This window comes from Eubalaena glacialis, chromosome 4 (genome assembly GCF_028564815.1).
Source record: "Eubalaena glacialis isolate mEubGla1 chromosome 4, mEubGla1.1.hap2.+ XY, whole genome shotgun sequence".
NCBI lineage: Eukaryota > Metazoa > Chordata > Mammalia > Artiodactyla > Balaenidae > Eubalaena > Eubalaena glacialis.
The window spans coordinates 60,373,494-60,397,424 of record NC_083719.1 but is presented as its reverse complement, the minus strand read 5'-3'; the positions used below and the strand labels follow the sequence as shown (position 1 = coordinate 60,397,424).

The 23,931-nt window shown below is 40.1% G+C and overlaps 1 protein-coding gene across 1 annotated transcript in view; it reads right to left on the bottom strand.

Annotated features, from left to right (window-relative positions):
* IQGAP2 (IQ motif containing GTPase activating protein 2) overlaps positions 1–23,931 on the bottom strand; it is a 283,554-nt gene that overhangs the window by 120,481 nt on the left and 139,142 nt on the right. The window contains exons 3-5 of the mRNA XM_061189375.1: positions 19,273–19,429; positions 11,602–11,679; positions 8,076–8,152 (exon numbers count right to left, since the gene is read on the bottom strand). Coding sequence (XP_061045358.1) covers positions 8,076–8,152; positions 11,602–11,679; positions 19,273–19,429 — 312 coding nt within the window. The remainder of the gene's footprint in view (positions 1–8,075; positions 8,153–11,601; positions 11,680–19,272; positions 19,430–23,931) is intronic.

Below are 23,931 nucleotides of genomic sequence, written 5' to 3'. Positions count from 1 at the left end.
TTACTTTATCTCTGAGGTTGAAGTTTGAAAAGATGACTTTTCATAGTGTGGGAGTTATATACTGAATCTGTGTGGGAGGTGCTTCCAAGCAAGTTAGTCTAAGGGGCAAATGTTTACTCAGGAAACTGAACTTATTCAGTATTCCCATGATGAAAAGAATCAGCAATAGCAGCCCACTCCTTCCCAAGCATTTAAATTCAAATGAGGGAATTCATTACCTGAAGTATATAGGAAATCCAGAATCTTAGTCATTAAAAAAAAAAAAAGAGCCTGCCCCATCACCAATTTCTTGGAGCTCTTCAACACTGAATTTATTAAGCAGCTTTAGTGCCTAACAGGCAACACAAAGAAGCTGACAGCATTCTAAAGGAAGCGGAGGAATTAATGTCACCATTGCTTTCCATGTATAAGAAAGCACTTGGTGTGAAATAGCTAGCTTTTTATCGCCCTAAAGGTACAGTACATTTGTGTTGTTGAGAGAGGCCAGTTACAGAGGGGTTGCCCTAAGGCAGCAAAAGCCTCACTGGCCCATGTGCTCCCATTTGTACTGATAATATCAGTTCAAGTACGGGAAGCAATAAAGAAAGTAAAAAAAAAAACCACACACACACACACACACAAACCTATTAGAGTTTTTTTCTACTACTTTCAATATATACATTAAGAGGTGCTACAGTAATAAAATACAAACTTAAAAGGCAGAGGCTGAATTTATTTCAACTTTTCTGGAGCACATTATACGTAGTTCATTTTATGCTATAACATGGGAGATGAATGTTTGTAAATCAAAGCCTCATGGCTGACCAGAAAGAAGATGGAACTGGAGTCAAGCCCTGGATCCTGGCCACAGACTGGCAATATCTCAATGTGTGACTCTGAGCAAGTCACATAACCTAATCCTTCAGTTCCCTCATCTGTGAAATGAAGGATCTGGACTCAACATCCCAAGGTCCTTCCAGTTCTGAAGTTCTGGGATTCTTCCTTTATAAATATCCTAAATATAACAGCTTAGAGACCTGTGCTGAAGTTCAAGTCTGATGCCACTGTTCTTTTCATTTTCTAAGTAGTAATGGAAATATTGGACTCCCTTTTGAGGCCAATGACTGGCTGCCTCAGTAACAGTGCAGGTTCTGGGGCCACACAGCCTGGGTGTGAATCCCAACTCTGCCACTAGCTGTGTGACCTCGGCCAGCCTCTCTGTGCCTCAACTGCTGTGGTTATGAGACTAATAGCAGTGTGTACAGAAAAGGTATGTCGTGAGGATTAAATGAGATTATACCTGTAAAGTACTTGGAACAGTGCCAGGCATGTAATTAAAAGCTCAGTGTTAGTCTTTGTTTTTATTATTGCTATTATCCTGCTGTTACTTAAGTCTTCATACAAACCACTTACTAATAACCTATCACTCACAGTGGTTTCCCCACTTTCAACATTTAAGAATCTTTTACTATTTCCCCTTACTGACTCCATGTTTTAAATGGTTTTACCCACAGAACAAAATTATGTTTCCATCTTACAGTCACATGTGTCCCTATTAATATCATGTCAAAATCCAGCATTCTATACCTAACTTTCAATAAAAAGTGAAGGGAATCTTGAGGCAGTCTTATCATAGAAAAATAAGTTCAGTTAAACCAACTGAAAGGTTAAAAACACAAACTCCAGAGACTTCAAGTTGGAATCAATGGTGCATGTGCTGTGTTAGGTGACAAGACATGGTTTACAGCCTCAAAGAGCTTAGAATTTAGTAGGATGGAAAGGTAGAGCCATAATACTAAATTGGGATAGGAAGAGGGAGAGAGAAGATGGGACAAACAGTGGAGAGAATTTTGAAAGATATGGCAGGTGCAGCTGCCCTCCCTCACCTTAATCCCAAATCCTGCCACCTCTAGATTTCCCTCCTGAGAACACAGGATGACAGTCTGTCCTTGGGGTTAAGGAACTATCTCTAGGAAGCTATTCATAAAGGCAAATGTGTTTTCTGTCCGAGATGCAAGCAATCTGGTATAAGGCATCAATTGGCTTCTTAACAGGAAAAGGGTCCCAAGGGAAGGGAGCATAAGACAAGAAAACATATGCATTAACTTTGTACCTGAGGAACTGGTTCAAAGGCAACCTGGTTAGCAAAGCAGCCACCTGACCTTGTGGGAGACCTGGTAGAGGAGGCCTTCTTCACAAAGCAGTCAGGGTACTTGGAACAGTTGGCCAACCAGAAGTGGGGCTGCCACAGCCACTTTCACAAATTCAAGCCTCGAAGGTGTGCTATTTGGGCATCTTCACTGCATTTGAAAACATGACCGCTGGACAGCAGCCACATAATCTGCAGCAGGAACAGTCACCCTTACCCAGAGGGGAGGCAGGCATGCCTTTACCTTGTTGCTGTCAGTGTAGCAGAATCTTAACCGTCAAATAAACTTTATTCAGTAAGAAAGCAGAATCCAGAACCCTCATCCGTTAAGCTACGAAAACTGTTACAAACACATGACTTTAAAAGGAATCCTTGAAGGGTAGCTGATTCTACACCTTAAGGCAGGAATAATCAGGGCAGGATTGGAACATCCTCTTGTGACCACAAAGCAAGGATATTTCAAAGAAATGTCGGGGACAGAGCTACAAGGACCAAGGAGCTGGCCAGAAAGAGGTCCCAGGACAAAACAGAAGCAATCTGGTTCATCAAAAAAGAAGACACTAACCTTGGTTAGATCTGAGAAAGGCCTGGAGTTCAAAACAATGTTCAAAGGAGAATGGTGTGAAGCATACGAAAAGGAAGTTGTAATACAAAGATAAAATAAGACACACATAATATTTGTATGGATTTTAATAAGTTGGGAAGTGTCATTAAAATACAGGTGCTTTGTTTTTTCTATGTCTGTCTATAGTGTATAAATATGTGCTTGTTTTTATACTATTTATACTACAAGAAAGAATAAAGACCAGGAACTCTGAGTAACCCAAACAGTCGGGAAAACCACGGAAGTGTCCCAAGATAAGAACAGACTGAGGAGCACAGGTGGTGACAAAAATAGCCAGATGAAAAGAGGGTTCAGCACTGATGGTCATCCTCAATAGCCAAGCAGAGAGAGGATCCAGAAACAGGATCCCAGATGCTATCAGCCAAATGGTCCCAGAGAGCATCAAGCAGAGTCCATCCCTCATCTCCTGGGGGAGAAACCTCTAGAATGCCCAACTAATTTCAAGAAAATATTCAGGGCTTCCCTGGTGGCGCAGTGGTTGAGAATCTGCCTGCCAATGCAGGGGACACGGGTTCGAGCCCTGGTCTGGGAAGATCCCACATGCCGCGGAGCAACTGGGCCCGTGAGCCACTATTAGTGAGCCTGCGCGTCTGGAGCCTGTGCTCCGCAACAAGAGAGGCCGCGATAGTGAGAGGTCCGCGCACCGCGATGAAGAGTGGCCCTCGCTTGCCACAACTAGAGAAAGCCCTCGCACAGAAACGAAGACCCAACACAGCCAAAAATAAATAAATAAATTAATTAAAAAAAAAAAAGAAAAGAAAATATTCAAAAGGCATGCATCAGCTTTTAATAATGTTAACACACCAGGCCAATACATCATGATGACAGGACAATGGGTTATGTAACACTGGCCAAGTAAGACATGGAAGTAAATCATTTCTGGGTGACAGGGGATGGAGACTGGATGGTAAATAAAAACCTACCCAAAAACCATATACAGAAAAATGACAAGGTCTGGCTGATTTCACAAATCAAGTTGAGTCTGATGCCTGGTGGCCAAGGCTGGACTCACCTTAGGAGAAGAACCCAAACTGGCACCATGTTCCGACTGGCAATTGATTGGTCGGAAACCAGATCTGTAACCTGGATGGGTCTGAAGAGGTATCCTGTTTCTGGTAACCATGTGAACTCTGGGTAGGTATCAAAATATTATAGCCCTAGGATGAGTCAAAATTAGTGGAGGGACTTCCCTGGTGGTCCAGTGGTTAAGAATGCAGGGGATGTGGGTTCAATCCCTGGTTGGGGAACTGAGATCCCACATGCTGCAGGGCAACTTAGCCCATGTGCCGCAACTACTGAGCCCGCATGCCACAACGAGAAGCCCGTGCGCCGCAACGAAAGATCCTGCGTGCCGCAACTAAGACCTGACGCAGCCAAAAATAAATAAATAATAATAATAATAAAATGAGAGGTTAGCAAGCTTCCTGTTTAAAAAAAAATTAGTGGATAAATAACAAAAATATGAGTGAAACTTGTAGTGTGGATCTTTTAGGATAGGTTTAAGTGTAGTAAGTTTGTAATAATGTATCTGGGCATTTTATTTGTGTTTTAAGGTATCTGAGGTGTTCAAAAAAGCAGTCTACTGGGACTTTCCTGGCAGTCCAGTGGTTAAGACTTTGCCTTCCAATGCAGGAGGTGTAGGTTCGATCCCTGGTCAGGGAGCTAAGATCCCACATGCCTCGTGGCCAAAAATCCAAAAAACATAACACAGAAGCAATATTGTAACAAATTCAATAAAGACTTTAAAAAAATGGTCCACATCAAAAAAAAAAATCTTTTAAAAAAGAAAGCAATCTACCAAATTTAATAATTTAAAGGAATTCAATTGTATAATGTTTAAACATTTAACAGTTGCTTAATACATTGAGCAATAAATAACAGGCAAAAAGCATTCTTCTCCATGGCCTCCAGACAGAAAAAAAATTAGTAGTAACTCGTTAGCAAGGCTCTCACTCCGTGAGGTGGCTCCTTTAATTGTGCAGGCTTTAAATATTCCAAATAAAGCCACAAAAGGAAAACATGCCATATATATTTTTTAAGTCCAAAACACCAAAATAGTTACGAACAGTCGTTGTCACTTGGTACTGAAATGTCAGCGTCTGGAGCAGAGAAAGGTTTTTTGCAGGGCCAAGCAAGGAGAACGGGCAGCTTGTGCTCAAAAGACCCGAACTCTCTGATGGCTTTCAGGCAAGGGTTTTAAAGACAACGTTAGGGGAGAGGGTCCTAGAATGCAGGATCAGCTCGGATTGGTTGGTGGTGAGGTAACAGGGTGATGTTCTGGGAATCTCAACCTTCTGGTTCCAACCAGTCTGAGGTCTATGTGCTTGTGCTCAGCATGTAGTCACCATCCTCTACCGGGGTGAGGGTCTTAGTTTCCGCAGAACTCAGAGATATGCATCAGATTGTTATCTATATCCCTTCAGGAGGAACTAGGAGTCCTGTGTCCTAATCATTTACTACTTGAGCGTGCTCTTTGGAACTGGGGGAAGGCCTAGGAAACTAAAGTCTTTTTTTTCTGTCCACAAGAGACAGGGGACATGGAGGGGGGTTCTGTACCCAGGAAGGCCCCAGAGGGTCCTGCTCAGCTTTAATCCACCCATTTCTTTGAGACTCCTCAATCTTGATGGGGAACAGGTGCAGGATAAGAAAGGGAATAAAGTTTTAGATAGAGAGGTTAATCATAAACTTGCCAGAAGAACTTGGTTTCAGGCGGACTCAGTTTCAAATTTTCCAATGTTTTCTACAATGAACATATTTTTTATTTTAAATAAGGAGAAGATGATAAACATTTCTTTGAAGAGAGCATGAGGCCACTCATTACTGAGGTGAGTCTCTACATTAGGCAGAGCTTCAGGATTCCCAGTGGGGCCGCTGCGCTAACACTGGCTGGAGTCTGGGCTTGAGAACACCCAGCTGAACTGACAGAGAGAGTGATGAATGGCAGGCCTGGGTACGGGGGTTAGAAATCAAGTGAAAAGGTGAGGCAGGCAGGAAAAGGGAAGAGTAGACACAAGCAGGAAGCAAGGGCAAGAACCCAGGGCATCTTAATGAGGTTGTTAAGCCCAAATCAAGAAGACAGGGAACACTAACACCATTGTAAAGCAATTATACTCCAATAAAGATGTTAAAAAAAAAAAGAAGACAGGGAACAGAAGACCAGCTGGCAGGGCCAGGCGTGAACTCTGTAGATCAAGTCAGGCCCACAGGTTGGGGCAGAAGGAAGGCAGAGGATCTTCCTGCCTGGCTCCTGATGTATAATCAGAACTTCTGACCTGCTTAATTCCCTGGCAGGTAATGCCAACTCTCTACACCAGCAACACTGCTGTATCTGCAGCCAGGATATAACGGCTGAGGAAGTCTTTGTTCATTTTCAGCACCACTTCTCATCATGCAGTGAGGCCAAACCCACTGTACTTATGAAAGGCTCTGCTACCCAGCTTCCACATGTGTCTGGCCCAACAGAGCAGAATATCAGCCTCATCTGAGTAACTGCATTCTAAACCATAGCAGGAAAACGTTTTGATAGAAAAAACTTTAGATACACCTGAGACTTCTCCGTTCCCTATCAAGGAGCAGCCATACAGTAAATTTAGAACAGAGAAAAGTGAAGGAGAGTCTCCCGGAGAATGCCGTTTATTAAGAGAATATTGCTTTCCAAGATCCTACTTTTAAAATTCCTACTTAAGGTCAGATCTGGTGAATAACATTCGGCAGGAATCTGCTCCAGTAACAGAGACTTCCAGGATGAGTAACTAAATACCTGAGAAAAACAGTTGGAGAAAGCAAGAAGTTGCCTTCTCTTTGTTTACCAAGCTGTTCAAGCCGTTGTTAAAACTATGGCAGGCATACATTTGTAAGCCTCCATGCTGTTCTCTGTAACTTCTTTACAACAGTGACATCACCAGAAAGGAACTTAGCGTACCATTTCTTTATAAGCTGCTTACATTAACACCCCAGGTGTCCACTGCAGGAAATCCATTTAAGCTTACAGAAGACACCCATGAGCAGGCTGTGGATTTGGAGATTAGCACCCTGATGCATGGATACCATAATGATTAACTAATGGCTGGCTTAGCAGATCACAAAGTGTTAAGTGATGATTCTAGGCACTGAAAAGCATTTGACCAAGAATGTTGGGCAACACATTTGATAATATTCCTCAAAATGAGCACTTGTGCACAAAAAGCTTTTAGAAAACCTGCTGGAATAATGATATACTAGCCACATATGAGGGGGCAGGCATAGAAGCAGTTTTTTCCCAGTTGTCCTAAATTACTAGAGTAAAAAGAAATCACAGAATAGGCACCTACGTTTGGTCTGTATTTCAAGCAACTGTCATCTTCCAAAGAAATCTCATAAGGACTGACGAGGTGGGAGAGTCAAATTATTTGACATAATCAAAATTCTTTAGTAAGCCAGCATTGTAATGAATTATTATAAAAATCTTCTCCTTTGGAGAGGAAGAAAGCCAGGAAGAAGTTAATATAAACCTCTAGGCTGAAGACTCTGCCAGGAAAATGACTTCTAGTGATATAAACACAAGGCAGATGTTCTAAAAGAAATTTAAAATTTAATTAGACACGAAGCCTTCCAGCCATTACCTGTGTACACACAAGACAACAGCCACAAACTGGATTTTTAGAATCATTTTTGTTACCGTCTAAAAATCACATTGCTCCCAGGCCAATAAGGTAAGAAACAATCTGTGACTGGTAGAATTTCAATATTTAAAAAAATTAAGATATCAAACAATTGCTTTAAAAAAATGAATGTATCGCGATTTGACTAATTTAAAGCAACTTCTAAGTTTCTTCTTTACCCTTACGGTACAAGTTCTAGTGAACGAAAGTTCAAAAGACTTTTTTATAGTGATTTTTATTAATCTATGCTAAGAATTGGCCAAGCTAATGATTTTAATAGTATGAAAACCAAACGTATGACTATTAAAGCTGTTCATTTGATGTATTTTGGTTGTATTTGTAAAGTAGATCATAACTCAAGAATATGGTAGCACATTATTACCAGAGTCCTAGAAATTTCAATTAAAATTTTCTCCTTATTATACTCACAGGTCTTTCATTCATTTTCTGGTTTTCTATTTTGAAATGGATTAAAAAAACAGAAAAATATTTTTCAAGTTCAAGTATTGTTTTTATGTGACAATTACCTTAATTTTATACCAGCAAATTTAGAACAACTCAATCTAAAAAAAAGTTCAGATTATTAAAAAAACTTGAAAAACAAAAGAGCTCTCTTTCAAAACTGAAATTGTGGTTTTATTTAAATTTACTTCCTAGACTTCAAATGTATTTTTTTTCCCACCTCAGTGCGTGAATGCAATATATCATTCTTGGTATGTTTTTCCGGTCATAGACATCCGTTGTTTCTGGGTAAAATATCTGGAAAACAAAAGGGAAAAATGTGTTTATTACGTATTGCTTTTCACAATTATTTTAACTCTCCCAAATGACCCTACTCTGATTGTCCTTGCTGTTCTATATTTATTTAAATGAAGAGGAAACTCCAGTTGTGCCTCATCTTGTTCTTCACGTGGACCAATCACTGCATCTGGTCCCCTGCCTGACAGCGCCTCCTAGTGGCTCAGGAGAGTGGGGGATTCACAGTCAGCCACTGCAAGAAGGCTTCGTCCACAGGGCTGGGTAGCAGTTTCACTGCACAAGGCATGAGCCCGTGTAGGCTTTGCTTTCTGTATCAGAGTCACTCTTGTGCCTGCCCAGAGAAGGGTGTCCTCTTGAAAGCATTTTATTACGTTGTTAAGAACTTGGCTACACAGTTCTGTAAATATGTGTGTACACATATACAATTCACACATATGCATGTATTACTTTAAGCAGAAAAAAGAAAAGTATCCATTTTCGCTGAATAAAATCTGGAAAGTAGATAAAGTATGAAAGAAAAATACCTATAACCCCACCTCCAGATTGTCACTATTAGCATTTTGGTATATTTTCTTCCAGTCTTTTTTCTGTATGTCTCTGATTTTTTGTTTATGTATGTGTGTTTAAAAACCAAACTGCATGTATTATAAACCTATTTAACACTTAATAGAACATGACTGTTTTCCATTCCCTTCATTACTCTGTAAGAACATTACTTCTAAATAGATGCATATGATTCTTTGACATTTTTGAACCATAATTATAACCAGTTCTCCAGGGTTGAACAATTTTTTACCCCCGATTTTGTCCCTATTATAAGTCACTACAATAAATATCCCTGCATTTTCTGAGCACCTGATTGCTTCTTCTGGATAACCATCTATGTATGGAGTTAGTGGACTGAGAAGTCTGAACACTAAAACTTTTAATACACCTTTATACTCCTCTTGAGCTTGAAACTAAAAGCCTAGTAAGAAACAGATTTCAGAATGGGGCACCAAAAATGAGTAATTAGGATTGAAGCTTCTGAGATTAAGATAAGCTTGTTGGCATTACTTGCTTTCAATAAATATTTTATAAAATTTGACATAAAAACTAAAATTAAATCATTTACCATATGGTAGTACTTGATACTCAAGCACAATTTTCTACTGGACATTGAAAAAAGCTAAGAAAAGAGAAAAAGCAAAGCTTCTTGAGCTACAAATGTACAGTCACTGAGTGCTTAAAGAAATATCTGTAGCTTATGAAATTTCAAAGGTCTTTCCAACTTTCCTTTAATACATTTGCTGTTAAAGTATCAATGAGAAGAGGATTCCCAATTCAGAAGAATATGACTAGGTTTAAAATTCTACTATGTAAGCAGAGGACAACTATAACTCTCCCTCTCTTCTTTAAACAAGAACCTTTTACATTGATATTTCTCCTGGAAAATCATTATGAATATGTCTTCTTCTTCAATTTATAGAAGAAGATGGGATCAATTTATAGTTTACCGAAACGTTTTCTTCAACATTGTAACCCCAGTGTGTAACATGACACTGAGCACAGGGTAGGCAGCTCATATTGATAAATGATGGAGTTAATTAATATATCAAAGTCAATTCAGTATACTGTTGGCCTCTCATTTCCTGCAATGTAATGTATCACTGACTTCATAATAAACATCAGGGTTAAAATAGTATCTGTTACATGGATTACTTGTTTGGCTTACAATCAAAATAAATGTGGTCCAACATACACACAATTTGAGAAGGTTTAAATCATAATGAAATTATCCTCATCTAACATATGCTGCCTCATACAGAAAAACTGCATTTGAATGTCTGTCTTTATTAATCTGTTTACCACTCAACACCCTGTTAGTACTTACTAAATCGCAGTTTAGAAATAAATATGAACTCTGCATTATAACTATTGCCCAAAAGGAACACTATTCAGTTTTCAACATTTTAGGAGAAGGGAAAGTAGTTTGATTAAAAAAGGCAAAATAAAATAGATCAACATTGACTATTGCAAGAAAAAAGGAACTGAGTTAAAACAGGTATTAGCACAAATGTATTAAAAAAAGCATTCATAATTTACATGAAGGAGTCCTTTGTTTTTGTTGTGGGGTGTGTTTTTAATTGCAAACCTGGATTACTAATAAGAACAACAACACAGGTCTAAATAAGTCAGTAGCTGATACCCTTGCTGGAGCACTCTTAAATCATTTCTTTAAAATAGCTGTACATATTAAGCAATTCAAAAAAGGGAACTATTGGTACATATAGAAACCTGATGGATCTCAAGTGAATTATGCTTAGTGAAAAAAGTCAATCTCAAAAGGTTACCTACTGTATGGTTCCATTTCTATAACATTCTCAAAATGACAAAACTATAGAGATGGAGAATAGATTAGTGGCTGCCAGGAGACAGGGCTGGGGAAGGGATGCTACATATAATGGCCAACCTCTCTGCAGTATCTGCATCTTGATTGTGGTGGTGGTCACACAAATCTATTCATGCATAGAACTACACACACACACACACACACAAATGAATGCATATAAAAATGGTGAACACTGAATAAAGTCTGGAGTCTAGTTAACATTAATACACCAACGTCAATTTAATTCTGTACTACAGTTATGAGATGTCATCATTAGGGGAAGCTGAATGAAGTTTACACAAAGATGTACTATTTTTGCAACTTCCTGTGATTCTAAAATTATTTCAAAATAAGAAGTTTAAGAAATAGCTCTACAATTTCTATCACATGTAATTATTTCTTCATTTCCTCCACTTGTCTGTATATCTCACAGGTGTAAGTGTGCCTGCTCTTTGAATTTAACAAGTTCTGAATATTTGCTGAATGAGTTTTATTTGGGAGATCTATTTCAAGAGTAAGAGCTCTAACCCCCCTAGCCAGTAAAATTTAAAGTGATACTATGACTTATAATAATACTTTATCAAAATAAATTTATAATGATGATTTATAGTGATACAATATATACAGATACAATGAGACTTGGAATCTTAAGTATAAAAAGCAACACAAAAAAGGGAGGTGGCTCTTCTAAATCAACTATCTACCAGCCAAAGCCTGCTCTGACCTTGTTTAATTTATTATTTTTAATTAATTAATTAATTAATTTTTATATTAAGTGTTTTTTTTCTTTTTTTAAATTTTTTAACATCTTTATTAGAGTATAATTGCTTTACAATGGTGTGTCAGTTTCTGCTTTATACCTTGTTTAATTTATACACACTTTCACCTGGCTGCTCTCAATCTGAGTTCTTGCCATATGTTACTTTTTATAGGCCTTTCCATATTTCTGTTAGTTCTCACATTTCTCATTTCTGAGGCAATAAGGACATTTGCTGCATTAACGTACCCCAGTCTGCTAAATTCCTTTCCACAGTGAGGTGTTTGCATTACCCCTTTTGTCTTCCCAGTTCAGGCTTACCTTGGGTAGACCAATAGACTCCATCGCTCTTAACCACTGGACGGTGTTATCCGTGTGTCGAAAATGAAGACCCGACTTCTAACGTGAGGATGGGTGATGGTTGGGGGAGGGGGAGTGGAAAGAAGGGAACGCACAAACAGTGAGTCAAAAAAGTAATAACCTTTTTCATTAGCAGGGTGCTTTCAATTGTCTTTCTCCTAGAATCGTGTTATGAACGCTCACATAAAACAACCAGAGATCCAATAAAGGAGATGACACTATCTCAGCAACACTCCAACCATTTGGGATGGACCGTCCCAGTTCCCAAAATTCACACGTTTGAGGTAATTCTGAACTAGATTCTCAAAGACCATTTTCTGTCTAGCACGCCTTAGGATGTTTTATGAGACACATGTGCACATACATGAGCACGTACGCACGCGCACACACACACACACCATGTCAAGACTGTGGCAACCATAGCTGAGAAGACTGTAACTTCAGGAAAAAAAGGATTTTTAGAAGACTAAATGCCTTTTTTTGGTGGTTTCTGGCTCTGCCAAACCATTTTTTCTGATCACGAATGTAGTACGATTTCTGTAAAAAACCTGAAAAATGTAGAAAAATACAAAGATGAAAACAAAAAGCACCCCACGATTCAGAGCTAATTTTAGTATTTATTCCTTCTATAATCTAATTCTAATCTTGGCCTTGTACAAGAAGTAAACTTTCACTGGAAATATTTTACAAGACCTTTTTCTACTCATATAATAAAAATAGGCTATGTTTTCCATTCCTTACAGTCTTAATCAGCCAGCCATTATTTTCTGCATAAATAAAGTATTCTTGTTGCTATCTCATGAAGTTTTATCAGGCAATGAACCACTGTGAGCTTTAAAATGATCTTATATATTTCATTAGTTAAATGTGTTCCGTAATGTTATGTATTTTATTTTCATTTCAAATAAAATAAGAAGTAACTACAGCAAGTTTCATCATAACTAACACCCAGTGGTAGATCATCACATTCAGAAAGTCTAGCTCTTCCCATCTTTTGTGACCTTTTACAATCTAATAGTTGATTTAACAGAAAGTATTTTTGTTGCTGCAAGAAATTATAAAGTATAAGCAAATTAACATTTGACAAATATTTACGTGCTTTTGATAGTGGCCACTATTTATTAAGATTGGACTGTGTGTGTCAAGCATAAATTATCTCTGATTTTCAAAACACCCTGCAAAGTAGTTATCATTCTCATTTTTTAGGGATGAGGAAATCTAGGCCAAAAAGATGAAGTGACTTGCCTTAAGTCAAACAGCTGTTAAGGGGCTGAGCTGGGATTCAAGACTAGGTCTCTGTGGATCTGACAACCTTTCCTGTGCTAACACTCCCCAGGGAAGAGGGCAGGCCATAATGACCAGGGGATTATTCTTCACAGGGAAGAGATTAGCTAATTACTATGAAATCACTAGAGGGAGGGGGAAGGGTATGGAAAGAGAGGAAGGATGGAAAAGAATAAAGAGAGAGAGAGCACGCAGACAGTTCACAGCCAGGTGGTAATGTCTGAGGGTAACTCCACATCAATTTTTGCAGAATACAAACACTTCTCAGACACGGCCACTCTGCGACTGTGGAGGGACAAAGCAGAGATAATCCTCAATCATGTCAGGGCAGAGGACCTCAACACCACAAAGTAACTAAACATCGCCCTCTTCCAACTAAGATGGGCGACTTATTTCTTGACTGATGACAATCTGGTCCCTATTCAATATTCTCACCTCCTAGATAAAAATTACCAAGACACCAAACTGATCCCGCTTCCTGACAAAACTGCAACGATCCTTGCTTCCCTAAATCCTTAGTAGAATCACTCAGTACAAGCTCAAATCTCCACTAAGCTCCTATTTTCTCTTCCTTATAGCTCCGTGGGTATGCATTTTTTCTTGGCACATCGTATTTAAATAAATATAATTTTGTGTTGGTTTCTGAGAGTCTTTGGCTGATAGCCTTCAACAATCCAAATTATAAAACAAAATCGTCCCATCCATTTAGTGGTCTCATTAGCTAGGTAACCTCAGGAAAGTTACAAACCTCTTTGAACCTTGGTTCCTCAGCTACAAAAGGGAACGGTATGCTTCTTTGGGTTGAGGATTTAATGAGACTATACATAGAACACTTAGTTGCAAAGTACACCTAAAAAGCAATAAATTTTAGTTATTGTAATTATAAGACTGGGCTTGAAGCTTTTATTCACCTGCAAGGTCAGAAAAAGGTTTAGCGCTTCATGTAAGAGGCACTGAAGGAAAGGGTGGTTATCTTAGTCATATTTCTACGGTGGATGAATGATAGATTTTAAATCCTTCATCCACTTTAAACACCTGAGGAATGCTGACTCCAGAACCCTATGGTCCATGCCTGCATATTTAAGAAGTAAGCTTCAGTGAGCGAACTGCATTAACATCTTCAGTCTACCAGGTTTACTTCAATTAGAACAAAAACAATCTTCCAAACAGGCTCAAAATAATCTTAGTCCACTATAACCATTGATAGCTTGTCTATTTTTTCACCAGTTTCATTTTTTCTACACTAATATTAATATATTAGGCTAGGTGGTATGTCTACAGTCATAACTTGGCCAAGGGCTGTTACTGTACGTCTACCTAATCTCTTTCATGTATTAGACTAGAGAGTATATGTTGATTTTCTACTGCTGAGCTACTACAGCACCAGCACAAAAGATTACTGCAGTTTAAACTGAATAGATGAGGTATTATGTAAGTCTTCTTTGGATGGTAACTTCTTACATATTAGGATCAAAGCATTTTAGAACTATGAGGTAGTTTAAAACCAGTAATTATTCTAATTTGCTCATTTTATAGATGAGGCAACTGACACCCTAAGTATTTAAGACACTCGAGTTGACCTAACTTGTTGAGCTCTGGGTCAAGACTAGCTTGCAGAATTCCCTGACTTCAAGTCCAAATATTCTGGTCAATTTACTGCTCACGGAGCCTCAGAACAAACACCTGTAACACTTACTTACAGCGTGCTTACCTCTATCAGGCAGGCACTGGGCCAAGCGCCTTGCATAGATCACATTTGTTCTTCACGATTTCTCAACAAGGTTGATATTGTTACTATTTTCCCACTTTACATCGGAGGAAACTGAAGCTCACAGAGGCAAAGTTAGTGGTGAAGCCAGATTCTGAGGTGTTTTGGTTCTACAGCTCATACTACTGACCACTATGTATCTGCTTTCCCTATCTAAGGCCCACCTAAATGTTCAATGCGCGTTTATTGTACGTCTGCAACTGTCAGTGCACTGTCCAGAGTGATAGTGTTCTTCGGCTTTGAGCCTTATCAGACTGAATCCTCTCCGAGGAATGCCCCTCCTACCTCCTCCTCCTCTTTCTCTTGGTCATCCTAGTTGGCTTGGGAACATTCATCCTTCAAGCCCCACCATGGAAACCTTCCTGGCTTCTTTACCAGCCCAACTCCCTTTGGAACTGACCACACTCTTCTTGGTTGGCTCCCACCATCTACCCAGCCGTCTTCTCTTCACTGCCCTCCACCCATTTCCAGCCCCTTTCCAGGATTCACCCTTTGTTTTCCCTCTTGAATCCACTCACTTCTTGTCTCTGCAGGCCACTGTCACCTGTCACCTGGACTGAGTAATCCCCTCATGCACTCTGCCTGCAGGTCCACCCTCCCTCCAATGTGTTCTCCACACAGCAGCAGAGAAATCTTTCTAAAGCACATACTGTACCATGATGTCTCTGCCAACACTGAAACAGCTTCCCGCTGTACTTAGGATGAAGTCACTCATTGTACTTAGGTCCTCCATGTGTCACTGAGTAACCTGTCTCTGCTTCCCTCCTAGTCTCATTTCTTACCACTGCCCTCACCGTAGCCTTTCAGCCACTCAACTTGGCCAAGCTCTTTCCTTCCTTGAGCTGCTCACAAATGGGTCCCTTCTCTCTGGACCATCCTCCCCATTCCCTACCCTTAACTCTCCACACGGACGACTTTCCTCTCATTCTTCCAGCCTCAGAGTAAATGTCTCCTCAGAGAAGCCCATGGCTATCTGTCAATAATTCTGGCTTTCATTTCTTCCTTCATACACTTATCACAATTCACAACTGTCTGTTTTACTCACAGGCTGTCTCTCCAACTGACCATGAAATCATGTCTGCCCTGCTGCCTACTCTGCCTTTGGTGCCTGGAACAGTGGCTGCCACATGGTAGGTACTAATAAGTACTGCATGGATAATTGAGTCCTATCCTTTATGTATTTCCATCTGAGGACAATTTTATCTGCTTTCTGTATAACTTTATTAAAATGTATTATATTAATGTGTGTCTGCCTATTAGAGCAGTGGTTCTCAAACCTTTGTAGACTATAAGAAAAAAACTGCCTGGGGTGATTATTAAGAATGCAGCTTCCTGGGTCCCTGGCTAAGATTCTGCCTGACTCAGTAGTCTGGGATGGGGCCCAAAAGTTGACGTTTTTACACACACCCATCAGGGGGTCCCACAGGAAGTTTGAGCATCACACTTAGAGGAAGAGTTTCAGTAAATATTGAATAAAGTATTGAATAAAGCATAGAAGACAAGAAACAGAGCACTTTGGCTTGCTATGAACTACTGTCATTCGTTCCTTCACCCAACAGCTATTTCCCTAGCACACCCTATGGGCCAGAACCTGCACCATTCACTGAGGATATGACAGAGGAGACACACACAGTTCTTGCCTTCATGACAAAATAATCATTACAGTACACCATGGTGTGTCCATGTGTGCATGGCATGATCACGCAACTCAGACCTGGAAGGGGGTGGTGGGAATGGTCAGGGAAAGAACACTCATTGGAAGGTTTAACTCTAATACCTAGCATATCTTTCTAAACCTAAGTTAATGAAGGGCCAAGGCTGTTCATAAGCTGGCAGACAAAGAGGATGGGGCAGCATGAAAGCTCCCATCTACTTAGCTCAAAGCCATCATCAGTGCCACAAATGAGGTCTTGAGATTTGGGACAGAGCTTTTGCCTTGGGGACACCCTGCCCAACAGGTGGGTCATATTTTATGGCTGCGGTCCAGGCAGACCCTGCAGCGAGCACCCAGGCTCACTGAACTCATGGTTTCCAGACAGCACATCAAGAGACGGGCCTAGGTTAGCAAGTGTTCTCTTGTGTTTCAACATCTCTGCCACAGTCCCGTAATTTAGTGCTCCTTAGAAAGGACCACGTGACGGGCTTTAGACCTGAAGAACACATGAACGGGAAGCTAAGTCTCCTGCCCACTAATACTGGTCTCCTTTCATTTCTGTAGAAGAAATGAAATGGCCTTAAAATAAAAACTTATGATTATATGGCAAATCACTGACAATTCCCATTCAAGGAACTTTCAAGGATCTAATAAAAGGAGAAAAAGAAAAACCTCTTTTTTTTTTTTTTTTATAAAAGCCTCTTTTCTCCAGTGAATTAACAGAGGGGTAGTTTCCATTTGTCCCGTGTTTCTCCCACATCACAGCTGGCATCTACCACCCTCCATCCACCACCTCCCTTCTTCCCATGCCTCTCCTAGCATCCTTTCTTCTGTGCACCCCAGCGGGGGCCTGACGGCACGGGCGACAGCAACATAGAACACTTCCCTCTGTCACTATGTTTTGCTCAGGGATGTCATCATCTGCTTAGGTGCCGCAGGTATTTTATTTTTTAACAAGAAATTGGAATCACTTCCCCGTCCCCATCCCAAAGAGAAGCTGCTATTGATTCAAATAATAGGATCTCTGATGCCAGGAGGAAACAGTACCTGTTTAAGTTGCCATGAGGGGGTCCACAGCTGAACTGGGAAGAGACACCTATATTCAAGGTGTATAATGTGCCAGGAGAGGGAAGAATTAGCCCACCCGCTGCTCTGAGTCTCACCTTCACTAAAGGTCTGTCTTTCTGGCCTGATTCTCACTATCCACACATCAAAACAAAATACCCACAATCCCTTTCCAGGGAGGCCTGGAGCCAACTACACTTTAACTCTATCATCAAATCTACATGGCTGTTAGTACTCATAGGCCTAGATCTTGGTAACTACCATTACAGTAATGAAAATAAAAGAAAAATCGTGCTCTAAAATGTGAATAAATGTTCATTTATTTTGTGACAAGGGGGATACAAATTATTTTTTACCGTGCTTTTCTGAACTTTTAAAGTATTCCTCAAAAAAAAAAAAAAAACTTTAATTTTGGCTGGCTAAGTCATTTGTTTCACTTAAGTCTTCCAAAAGGCCGAAAACTTACTCTAGGGAGAAACATCTAGAGTTAATAAACACATGACTTAATAAACTCAAACTTATTTTAAGATATGCAAACACTTTTATTCATAACGTTATTCAAGGCAGAAACTTTTGCTCAATTCCCTTTTAGGCTAGATGATGAAAAGAGAGTTGTCAAAAAAGATGTCAATTCATCTTGTCTACTGTTAGCATAAACCATTACTCAAACATTTGCTCTGAATTCAATATACATATTTTAAAAATAAATTTTGTCTCAATAACAACTGAAGGGTAGTGTGACATGCAATAAATGGAAAATCATTCCATTTTCAACTATACTTAATGTTACCCTTGAAATTTTAAGAGAAATAACTTTTAAGGATACTTGAAAATCTGCAGATAAAAAATACTGATATAAAAAACCAAATACAATATATTAAGAAAATAAAGAATCAAGTTTCAAAGAAGCTTTAGAAACCCTGACCCGAAGTGGAGAACGGATCACATGTTCCAGGAGGGAACAGCACACATTTTAAAATTCCCTTTTGAAGACACATATAATGAAGGGGTCTTTCAGGCTGGTGTTTACTTTTTCCTCCTTTACTTTTTAATGGAAAATTTCAAACATAAAAATTGGACAGAATAGTATAATGAACTCATTTGCATGCCTCATCTAATCTCAACAACTATGAACTCATGGCCAGTCTTGAATCATCTGTCCACCCTCCTCCCAGTTATTTTGAAGCAAATCATAGATGTATCACTTTACCTGAAAATACTTAAACATGTATCTGTAAGATATCAGAATTTTTTTCATTAATACAAGATTGGTATTTATTTTGGTTTGGTTTTCTCACCCATATGCCTTCCCAAATTAGCCATGAAATAATTCTTAAAACTAGTTCCATATAAAAAGGGTAGTCTTAATTTGCTTTAAACACCAAAGGGAAAGGAGTTCCTGACTATTCAATATCAGAATTTTTTTTTTAAATCACCTTGGGCCTAACTCTTTAAGGCCACAAGTTCAAGTCCCAGTTGGGTACTTTATTCCTTGATGAGAACAAAGGGAGTAATAAACTGTGTTGATGGTGAAAAAAGGAGGGGTAGAGGGCCCCCCACTCTTACAGTTACTAGCACTAATAAAATGACCTCCATGAAGGAATAATGGGGGTGGGAGTTGGGAAGCCCCACAAAGCAGAGGTCTCTCAGCCTCAGACCAGAAATAGAAAAATGCTTTGCTTTTAAAATTGCTGCTGCCTCAGGAATGATTATTAACAGGCTTAAAAGACCAAGGACATCCCCTTTCCCCACACCCCATCTCCCACAAAATCCTTATAGAAACACTAAAAGAAAGGAAAGGAAGGGAAAGACTGAACTTTCACTTTGAGCTGGAGGCCAGAACCAATTAGATCTCAGTTACCTTATAACGTGTTTGTTCCACATCATAGATCTTTTTCTCCGATACCATTTTGGGGGCAAAGAACTTGGCTAACTTTGCAAGGTAAACTCCGTTCCGGAGCCCTTCTTCCAGTTCAGTGGTTGGTGGCAATTCTTCAACTAAGCAGACTTCCATCCACCTAAAGGGATTAAAAAAACCTTAAGGTAACTCCAGTTCAGTAACTTTCTATAAATGAAGAGATGCAGTATCTTACTACCTGTGATGGAGACATTAACAAAGGGAGCAGGATGTGAAACATCTTTAGGTGTCACAGATGGGAAGAGAGAACTTTCTGGGTGGGACAAGAATTCAGAACACACAGGAACAAGGGGGACGACAAGCCCAGAGGCACTGAACTCACTTCCAAGCCAGAGCTTGTCAACTTCACTTTTTATCAGAGTCTCTGCCAATTCTCTTTTGCGCCAAAGAGGAAAAAGGCCAAACCGTATTTGTATGGGTGGAATGAGTCTTGCTGACATTACAGAAAAAAACAGTTCCAAGTTTATGAGCCCTTAGTGGAGGACATTCTTGTAGGGGTTATGCTGTGGGGAGAGTGTAGTCCCAGGTGCAGTAAAATTTGCAGTTGCCTCAGTCTGGAAATGACTACCAGGAAAGGTAGAAAGCATGGAAAAGGGACAGTGAAATTCAGAAAGCAGACGCTGTCTTCTTTAAATAAGACACATTCCTTTTTCCAATACCAGGAACTTATTACAGCATGCTTACCTTTTTTGGGAAGCTATTTACTGGATTCTGAAAAAGATGAGATTAAATCTTAGGACATTGTGCCAGTATTGTAGAAAAGAGAGCACCAAGGTCATTACTGGCTCAAAAACACACAGTGGGAGGGGAGCCAGGCCAGTTCCCATTTCACACTGGTGTGCTGAGAATCTGTGGAGCTCAGAGAATAATGCGCTTCCCTACTGTAAGACCCAAGAGGCAGGGGTGCAAGCTCTCACCTCCCTGCCACGAACCCACCGCCCAATCACCAACTATGAGTGTGAGCTCCACACCTATATAGCCAGTCCCCCCAGAAGATCATTAACAACAACAGTGCCAATCCCATCAACACTTGGCAGTCGGGAGAGGGCTGTTTTGCAGTATTAACAACCTGATCCAAGCAGTGAACACTGTAAAATGTCTCAATGGCTTGCAGCTCTGGCCAACATCTTAGAAAAGCTCAAAGAGTCCCTGATAAGCAAGGAGTATTTACCGACCACTTATTTAGGCAATGTAAAACGTGGAGTATATGAGAAAAACATGAACATAAGCCCTGCCTTCAAAGAGCATTAAACATAATTGAGAAGGCAACACAATTGTGGGGAAAAACCAGAGAGCCATGTAAGAGAGGCTATGCTGCCCAATGCTACATGTTAGTGCATAAGAAGAAAAAGTTGGGGAATAAAGGGGATCATTGGATTATCACTGGAGTAATAGGGAAAACAATGAGAAGGTGGTGGGATCTGGATTTGGCCTAGAAAAGGGGAGTATTTGGAAAGGCAGGGGAAGCGCTTCGGAGCTGGGGAGCAGGACATACTAAAGCCATAAAGGAAACATGGCTGATTCACGGAGCAAACCCAGAGAAGACTCTGGGCCTTTGGGGTTCATGGGAAGAAAGGAATAAAGCTGAGCACACACAGTGAAGTGAGGTTCTGAAGGAGCTGGAGTAAGTGGAGAAGTGATGACGTCTGTTGCCACAGGAAGCAGGGAGCTCTTGGCAGCTTCGTAGCAGAGGAGTGACAGGCTGACAGTGGTAATTAGAGAAAAGTAATCTTGTGTGATGGAGGCCCCAAAGATAAGCGCTCCATCAGCCTTTCCCATTGTGAGGAGTTGAGGGACTGGATGAGACAGGAAGAAATGGGAAGGGAGGAAAACAAGAGGCATTTCAAGGAAACGGTAACAAGACTTGGTGACAGCTTAGAAAGTGCAGGAGGGGGTCAAAGGAAAGAGAATATTCCCAGCCAGGGAGAGGGGCACCGTGCGGAGGGAGGACTCAGCCCCACATCCACTGTGTGACCCCAGGCATGCCCCCTAACCTCTCTGGGCCTCATTTTTCTCCTCTGCTAAAGGGGCAGGAGATGAGAGGGATGGGATGTTAAGGTCTCCCCCAGGTCTAACATCCTAGGGGGACTGGGGAAACTGGGAGAACAAGGAACTGATAAAATGAGGTGACAAGTTTGCTTTCACATAACAAACAAGGGCTTCAAATGAACGTAAGAGTACCAAAGTCTTGATGAATTTTTTAAAATGTAAGAAATCAATAACAACGTTGCCTTTTTGATAAAAATCTGGCCAAATTAAAAGCCACTGCACTAGACCAAGTTTCTAATCTAAATAAACTACAAATTACAGCATTATGCTACTTCACATTAAAACAAACCTTTTTTCAAATAATTATCTTGAAAAAATGTACAAAATTGTTTTTAACACAACAGTATATAACTGCTTTATAATAATCCCGTAATCGGGGGTAGATGTATGAAGGGTGGGAGAGAGGTAAATTGACAATTTGTAGTAGGAGTGGGGGAGATAAATTGACATTTGGGACCAAGGGGCAGGAAGCTAAAATAAAAACAACTCTGAAGTGTGATATTTTAGATTTGGGCTTACTTTTTAAAAAGATAATCACCTTAATTTTTGTCTGTGTTAGAATATATGTGTAGTTGGCTGAAAACACTAACTATTCTAAAAACTTAGGTTAACTATAGCCTATTTAAAATGTAGCCATTGCTAATGCATATGACATCATGAAGTACTCAAAGGCAAAAGCCATCTCTTCCTCCTTTTCATAATCCCTTTGTCCTGCAAATGTATTTACAGATAGTGGGTACCCAACAGATTGTTATTAAATGAAAGATTCTGACTGCTTAAGAAAAACATTTTCCAAGCATCACAGTTACATCATAACATCTTTTAGGACACTGCCAATGACTTGTAAATGTAGCATTTTTGCAACATTAGGCATCAATGTTTCACTACCTTGAAAGTCAAAAGAAAATGCTATTACCATCAATGGTAACTAGTGTTTATTAGCACTATTTTATTCTAGAACCTGGATTTAATACTTGACGGGGATTATCATTTAATCCTCGAGCCCACCCCATAAGGAAAAGTGCTATTAGGATCACCACTTGCAGATGCTAATCTGAGGCCCAGAAAAGCCAAGGCCATAGAGCTACTAATTGAAAGACATCAAAAAGCTCCTCTAGGAACCCTCCTACACTGTGGGTGGGAATGTAAACTGGTGCAGCCGCTATGGAAAACAGTATGGAGGTTCCTCAAAAAACTAAAAATAGAGTTGCCATACCATCCAGCAATCCCACTTCTGGGTATATATCCGGAAAAAACTTTAATTCAAAAAGATACATGTACCCCTATGTTCATAGCAGCACTATTTACAACAGCCAAGACATGGAAGCAACCTAAATGTCCATCGACAGATGAGTGGATAAAGAATATGTATGTGGTACATATATACAATGGAATATTACTCGGCCATAAAAAATTATGAAATAATGCCATTTGCAGCAACATGCGTGGACCTAGAGATTATAATTTTTACTAAACTGAAGTAAGTCAGAAAGAGAAAGACAAATACCATATGATATCACTTATATGTGGAATCTAAAGTATGACACAAATGAACTTATCTACAAAACAGAAACAGACTCACAGATATAGAAAACAGGCTTGTGATGCCGCGGAGCAACTAAGCCCGTGCGCCACAACTACTGAGCCTGCACTCTAGAGCCCGTGAGCCGCAACTACTGAGCCTGCGTGTCCCAACTACTGAAGCCCGCGTGCCGAGAGCCCGTGCTCCGCAACAAGAGAAGACACCGCAATGAGAAGCCCGTGCACCGCAACGAAGAGTAGCTCCTGCTCGCTGCAACTAGAGAAAGCCCGCGCACAGCAACGGAGACCCAATGCAGCTAAAAATAAACAAATAAAAATAAATAAATAAATTTATTTTTAAAAAAAAGAGAGAGAATAGGCCTGTGGTTCCCAAGGTAGAGGGGTGTGGGGGAGGGATGGACTGGGAGTCTGGGATTAGCAGATGCAAACTATTACATACAGAATAAACCACAAGGTCCTACTGTATAGCACAGGATATTCAATATCCTGTGATAAACCATAATGGAAAAGAATATGAAAAAGAATATGTGTATGTATAACTGAATCACTTTGCTGCACGGCAGAAATTAACATTGTAAATTATTTGTGTTTCAATAAAATTTTTTTTAAAAAAGCCCCTCAAATTCCAATTTTTAACTCTGACAACTCAAACAGAAGAAGGCAGTCTCACAGCCTAGTGTAAAATAAAAGTGGTAACAGGACACTCCAGGCTTCCTCCAGAGTAGGAGTAAAGGCCCCATGGTTTGGAGATGCAGACGCTTTCGCTCTTCGGTGTAAGGTCAGAGCATAGTACATTCGCTGTCAAAGTTGAGTAAACGTCCTAGGGTTCCATTTATTCCCTTGGAACTCCCTCTTTGTCAGTCACCTACCTCACAACTGTAAGTGACAGACAGCCTTGGCTGCGTCTTGCGGGTGCTGTTGTAACTGGGTGCTGGGTATGGGAAGCTTAGAGTCTGTCTAAATGGGGTCACCTCCTCGAGAACTCTGGCAAGACAAGGCAGGATCTCTAAG